Source organism: Bufo bufo, chromosome 2, assembly GCF_905171765.1.
Source record: "Bufo bufo chromosome 2, aBufBuf1.1, whole genome shotgun sequence".
Lineage (NCBI taxonomy): Eukaryota > Metazoa > Chordata > Amphibia > Anura > Bufonidae > Bufo > Bufo bufo.
Genome location: NC_053390.1, coordinates 237,581,993 through 237,594,209, shown reverse-complemented (window position 1 = coordinate 237,594,209; position 12,217 = coordinate 237,581,993). Strand labels below are relative to the sequence as shown.

At 46.3% G+C, this 12,217-nt stretch overlaps 1 protein-coding gene across 1 annotated transcript in view; it reads right to left on the bottom strand.

Moving 5' to 3' along the window:
* Positions 1-577: 577 nt before the first annotated feature.
* The window catches only part of MMP17 (matrix metallopeptidase 17), a 197,078-nt gene continuing 185,438 nt past the window's right edge, over positions 578-12,217 (bottom strand). The window contains exon 10 of the mRNA XM_040420234.1: positions 578-949. Coding sequence (XP_040276168.1) covers positions 633-949 — 317 coding nt within the window. The 3' untranslated portion in view covers positions 578-632. The remainder of the gene's footprint in view (positions 950-12,217) is intronic.

Below are 12,217 nucleotides of genomic sequence, written 5' to 3'. Positions count from 1 at the left end.
ACCCTTAGAGGAGGAGATCTTTTGAAGATTGGATCCTTTGGGTGTTGGGAGAAAGGGGCTCATCCTCTGCCATTCACGTTTATCGGGAGACTTGGTCCAGAGCAGCGCGGTTCCAAAACCCTTCATAGTGAAGATAACGGCACCCACCAGAAACGTTAACATTAGTGGCCAAAAACGAAACCATACATCTTTAATGATATCTCATTATTTTTAAATAACATATTAAAAATATATATATGAATATATTTGGATGATAGTTTCCCTTTAAGTCTTGTACAGCAAAATTGATGCAGGAACATAATGTAAGCGACACCAGCTCTGCTCATTCCTTCAGTCAGAATTTGCAGAACTTATATGTCCTGATATATTCTTCTTTCACCCAGGCACCAAAACCAGCTCCTTTGCCCAGCTTTTTACTGGTTCTTTTATACTCCATACTTTCCACTAATTTGAGCACCGCATTACAGAGCACCTAAAACGTTCATTTCTCATGGAGAATTTGGTATTTTTCACTTCCACGCTTCTCGGAATGTTTGGCCTGTAGTGCGGCGTTGTACTGTGAGGATCTCAATGACTGACCTCCCCCTCCCGAAGTCCTTTTACGTAATAGTAGAATCCATTAGATAGGCGCATCATAAGAACGAGATCAAGGCTGCTGTGAAGACGTGTACCAGGACCCATGAAATGTCAGTAGATAAGCTGGTACAGTGAGACTCTGCTGAAGATGTACAAGAACAGACCTCGTACCCGTTCTCTGACCTGTTCTCATCTTGCTGGCCCTGGCTGGAATGGGCACCAGTCCGAATGGTTTCTGAACTTGGTCCGTCTGACTGCATATCACTGCATATTAGCCAGTCCCTTGCAATGGATTGTGGGTAGCCTTGCTCTGCCTCCATCTTATTGTCGAGGACTTTCCAGTACTCTTTTCCTTTGAAGAAATATATTGCACCTAAGGAATGAAACAAGGGTGTTAGCTATATTCCTTCTATTACATGCCAGAAGGGTAACAAGTTGTGCAGTTACAGTTATGTATACTTCAAAAGCATATTTCCATAGCTTTAATGTCTGTTTAGCTTTTTATTATGCTTCAGGCCCCTAAATCTTCTCACTCGTCACTTTAACATAGTTCGGTATCAAGAGTCGCACACTTAGAATGCTAGCAATTGCAATAGGGATTTTTATCAAATCATGTCAGCAGGCAATGCAAAATGTACTTCAATGGAGCATTAGTGAAAATCAAAAGGAGAGAACTGACAATTCTAACAAAATGGAGCCTTTATACGCTTTGTGCTGGCTTTCATAGCAGTATATAATGTCTAGTCACACAACGCTTTGAACGTTTTATACAATGTCAGGAATCTTCTGTCTTCACAGACTGGTTAGGGAATAAATTCATAGTGGGGACATTTTTTTTAGTTATAATTAGGGATGAGTGAATCGACTTGGGATGAAACATCCGAAGTCGATTTGCATAATACTTCATATCAATACTGTATGGAGCGAGCGCTCCGTACAGTATTAGAATGTATTGGCCCGTATGAGCTGAAGTTATTACTTCGTGAAGTCCAGCGAGACTTCGCATAATAACTTCATAAATCAATTTTTACTGTAAAAAAACATTGTATTCGGTATTATTAAAAATGTTCAGCTGTTTCTGAGATACAAGGGTTACCACTTGGAGACGAACCCGAGTTCGGGAAATGTTTTTTTTACAGTAGAAATTGATTAATGAAGTTATTATGCAAAGTCTCGTGAGACTTCCCGAAGTAATAACTTCAGCTCATCGGAGCCAATACATTCTAATACTGTACGGCGCTCCTGCTCCGTACAGTATTAGAACGAAGTTTTATGCAAATCGACTTCGGATGTCACTTGCAGAAAGCCACTTGCAATTTGGACATACAGTTACTTCCAAATGCGTGAAAGGATTAATGTATTACTACTTTAGTATTATAGTATCATTGTATTATAGTATGATAGTTTTTATGTTGCTGCATTCCAAGAGTATTACAGGCTTACTACCTTGTTAAAACATAGCCTTTAATATAGATTGGGGATAGGTGGGATAAGTGGCCCACTAGATAGATGACCTCTCACTAAATCATGAATAATCTACCACAAGCGCACAAAATAATAAACAGGCGTAAACCGAAAATGATAAACCCAGTGTGAAAAAAGAAACACACACTACTCCAAATCAGACACCTTTTTCCACAGTTGCCAAATTAATGGTATAAACAATGATACAGTATTATGAATGATATTGGTGTAGCAAGACCAAATTCTCGTAGTCCCTTTTCAGTTCCAACGCGTTTCGCCCAACTCAGTCTGGGCTCATCGGGGGACAGAACGGTGCACTTGAAATAGTGTCGCCAACATATGTTTCACAGACACGATTAATGGTTACTTAGTCATATATTCAACATAAATATCCCCCATCACAGTTAATACTGCAGATATCAAATTCAGTGTGCTGCCTTACATGAACATCAGATAGTTAAAACTGATTTACCACAATAATGATTCATGTATATACTGTCAGTCATTATAGCTCCTAAGGACTGCACCTAACGATAACAAAATAAATCTGCTATCTAAAGGCTACTTTCACACTCGCGTTTGGTGCGGATCCGTCATCCATTCTGATAATACAACTGTCTGCATCCGTTCAGTATTGTTTGTATTATCTTTGTATTATCTTTGACATAGCTGAGACGGATCCGTCTTAAACACCATTGAAAGTCAATGGAGGACGGATCTGTTTTCTATTGTGCCAGATTGTGTGATAGGAAACGGATCCGTTTTGGCTCAGTTTCGTCAGATGGACACCAAAATGCTGCAAGCAGAGTTTTGGTGTCCGCCTCCAAAGCGGAATGGAGACTGATCGGAGGCAAACTGATGCATTCTGAGCGGATCCTTTTCCATTCAGAATGCATTAGGGCAAAACTGATCCGTTTTGGACCGCTTGTGAGAGCCCTGAATGGATCTCACAAACGGAAAGCCAAAACGCCAGTGTGAAAGTAGCCTTAGGCAGATAGTCACAAGCTACTTGCGTATTGCCCATGAAAAGTGGCTGGTGCAGAAGATGGACCTCGGGGTGACATGGCAGCGGTGCCCAGATGGAGAAAAAGGTCCGCACTTTGGCGATGTCCGTTTTGTAATGGCGGATGCATTCCAAGAGCCATAACTTATTCATTTTTCTGTCAAGGTAGCTGAATAGGGCTTTTTTTGACAGGAAGTGAAGCAGTTTTCACTAGTACCATTTATGGTATATGAAAATTATTAATTTACATTATTTATTGTTTGGGAGGAATTGGAAAAAAAGAAATTATGTTATTTTTGCATTTTATATTTACATTTTTAACTGGGTGAATGAAAGGGGTTTTCTAAAACTTTTTTACTGAAGGCCTATCTTATGGTTAGGTCATCAGTATTTGATTGGTGGGGGTCCAACACCCAGGACCCCCGCCAATCAACTGTTTGAGGAGGCGCCAGTGCTCACATTAGCCCAGCGGCTTTCTCTCAGTTCACCAAGCACAGTGCTGTACATTGTACAGCATATGCTGAATTCAGGCCTGGGCCCTCCATTAGACTCCAGGCTGCCATATATAGACATCTGCACCCCACAATTAAATTCGCAAGGTGTTGATGGGAAACAGAGGAAGCTCCTTCCCTCTAAACCACTTAGATGCCACAGTTGCTATCCACCATGTCATCTAAGGCAGTGTTCCTCAACTCCGGTCCTCAGGGCCCACCTGCCGGTCATGTTTTCAGTTTTTTTTTAGTATTGGGCAGCTGATATAATTAGGATCAGTGCATCAGTACTTACCACTGGTATTCATTCTGTGGGATATTCTCAAATCCTGACCGGCAGGTGGGCACTGAGGACTGAAGTTGAGGAACACTGATCTAAGGGGTTAAATGGCCCAGATTGGCGCTTTAGCCATTCCAGATCCTTAGAGCAGGAGCCCAGCTATCATGTCAGATCAGTTCCCCCGCTGTCTGTTTTGTATCATCTCGGGGACACTTAGCTCTCCAGGATCGCCGTCTTCTCAGCTTAGATGGTTGGCACACCTCAAGAAGCCACTCCAACATTGCAGATTTGGGTGCAAACTGGCCACAATCAGCTTTATTGTCACTTTTACAGGCATCAAAAACATAACCTATAAACATAAATTTTCCCTCTCTATCAGGATCTGGGTCTACCACCCAGCTCCCCAAAACACAACTCAGTGCTTACCCCACACAGGTCAAAGGGTCCCACAGGCCTTGCTCAGCCTGCTCCTTCCCCAGACTGGGAGCCCTGATTGAGGAGCTCAACCCACATTAAGGGTCCATTCACATGTCTGCAACAGTTTTGCGGTCTGCAAATTGCGGATCCACAAAGCACGGACACCGGCCATGTGAGTTCTACATTTTGCGGACCGCACATGGCCGGCACTATGATAGAAATGCCTTTTCTTGTCTGTGGCTACGGAAAAGAATAGGACATGTTTTATTTTTTTGCGGGGCCATGGAACGGAAGTGTGGACAGCACACGGTGTGCTGTCCGCATCTTTTGCGGACCCATTGAAAGTGAATGGGTCCGCACCTGTTCCGAAATAGTATGGAACGGATGCGGACCCATTTTGACGTGTGAATGGACCCTTACCTGAGCTCTTCAGCTGGCTGCTAATTATCTTCATTACCAGCCTGGCTGGTGCAGACCCTATTTTCCTTTCTTGATCTCACCCAGCTTCCTCTGGGTGAGATACACCATTTTAATGGCTCTCATATGGCCCTCTGGCTGCTCCACCGCCACAGCTTATACCAGGAATGTGATGATAATATATGTGTGCATGTGTTTTTTGAAAAGTTTATGGAAAAAGTGCTTTAGATTAATTTTTTTAAACTTTTTTGAATCAATGAACTTAGGGGGTCATTTATTAAACAGAAATATGCCTATATTAGGTGTATTTCTGGCACAGATTGCGGTGCAAAGGTAATCTGTGAATTTTCCCCACTCACGCCAGGTCTAAAAAAGTGGGCAAAAAGTGTTTTGGCTTTCCGTTTGTGAGATCCGTTCAGGGCTCTCAAAATTCAGTTTTGCCCTAATGCATTCTGAATGTAAAAGGATCCACTCAGAATACATCAGTTTGCCTCCGTTCAGTCACCATTCCGCTCTGGAGGCGGACACCAAAACGCTGATGAAGAAGAGCCAAACGGATCCGTCCTGACACACAATGTAAGGCTACTTTCACACTTGCGTCAGGACGGATCCGACAGGCTGTTCACCCTGTCGGATCCGTCCTTCCGCTATTTCGCCATGCCGCCGCTCCGTCCCCATTGACTATAAAAGTCCTGCATGTCCGACTTTTTAGTCTGGCGGCTTCTCACCGCGAACTGCCGTACTGCGCCGGAGCTCCGCCCCCTCCCCATTATAGTCAATGGGGACGGAGCGGCGGTCCGGCGGCACGGCGAAATAGCGGAAGGACGGATCCGACAGGGTGAACAGCCTGTCGGATCTGTCCTGCCGCAAGTGTGAAAGTACCCATAGTCAATGGGGATGGATCCGTTTTCTCTGACACAATAGAAAACAGATCTGTCCCCCATTGACTTTCAATGGTGTTCAAGACGGATGTGTCATGGCTATAGAAAACATAATACAACCGGATCCGTTCATGACGGATGCATGCGATTGTATTATTGTAACGGAAGCGTTTTTGCAGATCCATGATCGATCCGCAAAAAAACGCTAGTGTGAAAGTAGCCTTAGGTTGTGCCTAATACATCTTTCAATAGAGTTAAAACATAACTGTGCAGGCAACTCATTTATATTCCACTGCTATATGCTGAGCTTTTCTTTTTGTGTCAGGCAGTTATGTGCCCGACTGCGCCTTATTATTGTAGCTAGATCAAAGAGGCCATTTGTAGCCTCTGTGGATCTCTGCTTTTGTCATAGGGTCTCCAATTCTTCATAGAAATGCATAGCCCTAAATTTTTCTCCCCATCCTACTTCTCTCCAATGTCTGTCTGGCTCAACATATTAGGTTTTATGCAGAATTGAATGCATTTTCATGTGGTTTGTGTATAAATAGCTCATCAAGCAGAACCTTCGCTATGGAGGTAGAACACGTCACTGCTACGAGAGGGGAGCTGCACTAAACTCTGTAGCGCCAGCAATCTGTGCCCACCAGCATCTCCCTTCTTCTGGCAGGCATGGCCACCAGATTACTCACGGTTTGGTGCCTGAATTGGTGGTCCATGTGTAACACCCCAGAGTTGTGTTACGAAACTCTTTTACCCCGCTACAACCTGTTAAGGGCATTCACATTGTCATCTCATGTAATTTCACATAACATCCTGACAAATGTGCATTGAAATCCTTGTTAAATGTATATTGCTGTGATTTCCATGTTCACCAGCAGGTGGCAGCAATGTTCTGGCAGTAACTTAAGCCAGTTTAGTGTTTCTAGACTGGAATAGTTCATTCCAGTTTAGCTCCCCCCTCTGTGAGCAAAGTGGCTGCGCCCACATCCTGCCTCATGGGGAGGGAAGGAAGTTAAGTTAGTGTGCCAGTCGGCCCAGCTAGGGGAAGGCTGTACATGTAGGAGCTCCTAGATATAGGGATCCAAAGCCAGGATCTTGTCTCGGCTGAGACATTGATCATCATGCCCAGTCTGAGCTTTGCAGCTCAGCTGGACGAAACAAAGCAGAAAGTTGCAGACCACTCCAGTTCCAGGAAGAACCATACCCTGTGAAGATAACTGTGAGTAGAGACCAGAGACCCCAGGAGAAGCCATATTCCTCCTCAGCAAGTCAGTCCCCAAGACAGCAGAATATAGAAAGCGCAGAAGCCAAATTCCTGCCACAGTTTAGAGCAACAAGCAGACATCCTTTTCCTGCAAAAGCTCCAGGTATATGAGAGAGCAGAAGCATAAATTCCTGCCAACCATTGCCAATACCTGCTAGGACCTAAGACTAATGCTGTACCTCGCTTGGATGAAAGTTACCATCAGTAAAGACAAGTTTGAACTTCACCCAAGGTCTGGATCTCAATTTCTGCTACAAATCCCTCTATTACTCCTACTATCACCACACTCAATTTATTGCAAGTTTGCCAGGATCCAGGAGTCCAGCCGTACCCAGGTAGGAGACACCGTTGACACTATTGCCACTACCACACAGAAACATTACACCACTCTGGCATTCCTAACCTGGTACGTGAGTTACAACACCCTAAAGGGCCCTGCATTAGTACCCTGTGCATGCTGCAATTGGCGTCACAAACTGAACTATAGACTATTATACCCATATCCTGACCCACTGCATAATATGGCGTCCGTATAACCGTACCACGGTCCGGCTCTATTGCATTTTTGGTGGAACAGGATATGAACTGAATTGTGTGCCATAACAGAATCAGATTGAATTGTGTGCCTATCCCTGCATAACCGGATTCAATTGTGTGCTACAACAGAACTGGATCCAATTGTGTGCCTTAACAGGATGCCTTTTACAGTATTGCAGGATCTGGGATTTGTGCCAAAACCCTGAAAATTGACTTTATTGCTTTATTGCTGTGCCAGAAAGCACTATGTGGTGCCCACGAGCACTCAAAGGGTTAATTCGCTGTATTCGCAAAATGGCGCCGCCTATCCATGCCTGTCAGAAGCGGGAAAACTCAAGAACGCCCTCTCAAGAGCGCGAAGATGCCGAATACGCCCCCCTAGAAGCGGGAACTCTAAAGCCTGCCCACCAAGAACTCTGTAATGCGAGCCTAGGGAGTGCAGACTCCTCCCTCTGGGCTCCACCCTCATGCTCTGTACTGAGTGAGAAGGGAGACGCAAGCAATATGGCGCTCCCATCACCAAAAGGGGACCAGATGGCGATACAGGGAGAACTTGTCTACGAGCCCACCGTACCTGAGATCCGAGTCTCCCAGCTCGTGAAGAGAGCTAGCCCCTGTACATTCAGAGCGTTACCAGAGCCTGCGCATGCCGCAACTAGTGGAGAGACAGCCGCCGCCGACCAAACTGAGATGGCTGCCGTTTCCGAACCCGCTCCCGCGGAAGAGGACGTCGCAACTCCGGTCCAGACCTCGGAGGCAGGGGATCCCTCCGCGGCTATCGACTCGGCAAACCAGACTGCTGCCAGCGCCGAGGACAAGACATCCCCCAAGATGGCCGCCAGCATCAAGCCTGCTCCTGCGGATACTACCGCCAGCCAAGCTGTCCAGGCCCTGAACATACCTGCGTCACCGACGGCATCTGCAACCTCAAAGACGACCCTGATGACGGCACCTATCGCGGAGGCCCCCGCGCACCACCACGAGGCATTGAAACCGGCCACCCGGCCGCGTCATCAGGTAGGAGCAGACACACTCCCTGAGGCCCAGGCCCGGTCCGAAGCTGCCCCTGCACCGCTCCCGGTGGGTCCCGATACCCCTGATAGGCCCAAGCCTGCTCTGCCATGCACACCTACTGGTGCAGCTGAGGCGGCCGGAACTTTCACTCCGCCACCCAGAGCAAATACCGCCAGAGCAGGACGCTTGAACCCGGAGGTCCCCACCGAGATCACTACCCATGCCCAGACGGCCTGGGAATATAAGTCAGCCGTGGAAGAATGGGTGAAACAAGTTATAGATGATCCCCAACCAGGAGACCCTAAGCTAACCAGACGCACTGGGACTGTGCTCTGGTTCTCCATTGAAAGAGGAGTGGGCTTCCTACAAGACAATCATTCTGGGGATATTTGTGGGCCACCGCTCTGTCAAGCGTCATTACTTGCCCCAGGCCGTCATAATCTGTACGCAGGGGATCAGGTGGAATACACCCCCATGCACTCAATCCAAGGCCCATTTGCTGCCGGAGTGATCCTGCTGGCCAAACCTTTAACCCCTGCCGTTACCCCAGAGACCTGGTAGGAGGACCCAGGCTATGCAAGGAAAGTGAGATGTCTGCAAAAGACTCAGGATGGCAGATTACGTTTCAGGGAACAGCCTGAGCCTGAGCCACTCATCCCTAACCTGGCTGCCCCACCAACACTGTGGGTGGGCCAGATAAACAACTCTGTTCTCACTTTTAACCCCAGGGTGCAGCCATATGTGTTACCATGGAAGCAGCCCCAGGCACCCTCAGTTTGCCTACCAGAACCCCTTCAGCCGGAGGTATTAACCGCCTCTGCACCGGCTAGGGATCCCGGCTTGCAGCATGTCACAGCTGCTTTCACCAGGCTGTCTACACAGCCACCACCAAAGGACACCACTAGAGGGCAGTGGCGTTTCTCAGGTTACTTGATAGCCCTATGGAACTACGGTTCTAAATATGCTGCTTTTAGGTGTTTTTATGACATTTTATATTTAGGTGTTTTTATGACATTTTATATCGCCTAATGGATTACAATTAACTTTATTATTCCTGTGGATTACAATTGACTTTTGCCTGTTTCCAGAGGATTCTACATCAAGTAAAAGGACTCAAGTCTTATTTGAGCATATTATTGCACTAATAAATTTGCACTGTTTTCCAAAAATGTTTACTGCAACGTAAAAAGCTTGCACCCAAAGAAAAGGCTCAAACGCATACCTGAGCTCTTTGTGATCTCTATTATTATATTTTGCCTAAATGTTTATATGTTATGCAACATTCAAGTATTATATGCCCATTGTGTGTATTCTCTTCTAGGTGCCGCAATGTGACCTTATTGCACTTATTGTGATAATTGCACTTAACTTTGCACTTAACCAGATATGTAGCAACTTACTCTTGTGTGCTTTGCTTTACAGCTCTTGTTCTCTCCCCCCTTTATACGGACTGCCTATATGGACGCTTACTACTAATGGCCTACATCTGGAGTCATATATCCCGGGTACCCAGGTAGGACCAGGTAGTGGTGAGTCCTGGCAGGTCCAGTAACTACACGGGTAACCCTGCTGCTTTGGGAATGGTTAGAGGAGTTTTTGACCCCTCCTTCCCGCTTGTTATTTGTTCAGGATTGCTCCCATCCTGAGGTGTCTTCCAGGAGTTTCATGGGATTATCATACCCTCCTCCTGTGACATTGCCAAAAGTGCATGGAGACTCTAATACCTCCCCTTCTGAGCCTTTGCCTAAGGTATGGTACCTCAAGCCTTAGTGCCATTTTAGTTACCCATAGTAACCATAGTGATCGTGCTTTAAGCCTTATATTTTGACTTTGGTGCAGGGAAGGGAATACAGGACAAAGCCACCCTTCCATTTGCGGGCATTCCATTACATAATGGCGGGACTACAGAGTAAACACACCCCCATGCTTTCTTTGGTGTTAACAGAGCTCAGAACACTTCAAAGTTAGTCAGTAGTGATTGATTAGTGCAGACCTTGGTTCACTGGTTATACCGAGAGGGAAACTGTTAATTAGGACATCCTACTCATGCGGGCAGGAACCTAGGGTAGCCGTTATATGTTTAGTCTATGTATGTCTTTATATGTAATACATGCAGCACTTTGTACTTATTTGAGTACCCCAGAGCTGGTTCCTCTCCCTCCTTAGCATAAGCCGAGGGCGGCTTAACTCGAAGTAAGGGGGAATGTAACACCCCAGAGTTGTGTTACGAAACTCTTTTACCCCGCTACAACCTGTTAAGGGCATTTACATTGTCATCTAATGTAATTTCACATAACATCCTCAAAAATGTGCATTGAAATCCTTGTTAAATGTATATTGCTGTGATTTCCATGTTTACCAGCAGGTGGCAGCAATGTTCTGGCAGGGACTTAAGCCAGTTTAGTGTTTCTAGACTGGAATAGTTCATTCCAGTTTAACTTCCCCCTCTGTGAGCAGAGTGGCTGCGCCCACATCCTGCTGTCACGAGGGTGTCAAGAGCCACGTCTGACTCCGTTATACCCGGGATCAGGAAGTCGCAGCGGGTGGCTGCGCGCTCTATGTCTAAAGATCGCACTGCTTCTTAGTGATAGCTTTCTGTGTTTGCCTTGCAATCCTTTTTGTCTCACTCAGGGATCAGTAGCTTCTTCCCCTCAGCTGTTTCTTGTCTGTCACTCCCAACCTCCTTATCTTCTCCCTCCCACTTCTCTGGTTGCCAGATATAGAGCTTCCTGCCTGAACTTCTATACTGAACCACTGGAGCTGTGTAGCTGTGATTCCTGGTTGTCGTTCCAGAGCGTTACCCTCCGGATCCCTGTTGGTCTTTTGTTGTCCGCTGTTGTCGCCCACCTGGGATTATATGTTTTGTCTGTATTGTCTGTCCTCTCTTTGGTGTTTTCCTTTAGTGTTAGTGGTGAGGACTAGTGTCCCCACCACCCTATTCACTACTTAGGGCTCATCTTAGGGAAAGCCAGGGTTTAGGCACGTGATCGGCGTACGGGTGAGAAACCCGTCTAGGGACGTCAGGGCAGTCAGGTGCCAGCCTCAAGGTGAGTTAGGGGTCACCACCTTTCCCTCTCCCTTGGACAGGGCCAGGTCGTGATACCTGCCTCATGGGGAGGGTAGGAAGTTAAGTTAGTGTGCCAGCCGCCCCAGCTAAGGGAAGGCTGTGCGTGTAGGAGCTCCCAGATATAGGGATCCAAAGCCAGGATCTTGTCTCGGCTGAGACATTGATCATCATGCCCAGTCTGAGCTTTGCAACTCAGCTGGACGAAACAAAGCAGAAAGTTGCAGGCCACTCCAGTTCCAGGAAGAACCATACCCTGCGAAGATAACTGTGAGTAGAGACCAGAGACACCAGGAGAAGCCATATTCCTCCTCAGCTAGTCATTCCCCAAGACAGCAGAAGATAGAAAGCGCAGAAGCCAAATTCCTGCCACAGTTTAGAGCAACAAGCAGATGTCCTTTTCCTGCAAAAGCTCCAGGTATATGAGAGAGCAGAAGCATAAATTCCTGCCAACCATTGGCAATACCTGCTGGGACCTAAGACTAATGCTGTACCTCGCTTGGATGAAAGTTACCATCAGTAAAGACAAGTTTGAACGTCACCCAAAGTCTGGATCTCAATTTCTTCTACAAATCCCTCTATTACTCCTACTATCACCACACTCAATTTATTGCAAGTTTGCCAGGATCCAGGAGTCCAGCCGTACCCAGGTAGGAGACACCGTTGACACTATTGCCACTACCACACAGAGACATTACACCACTCTGGCATTCCTAACCTGGTACGTGAGTTACAACACCCTAAAGGGCCCTGTGTTAGTACCCTGCGCATGCTGCAATTGGCGTCACAAACTGAACTATAGATTATTA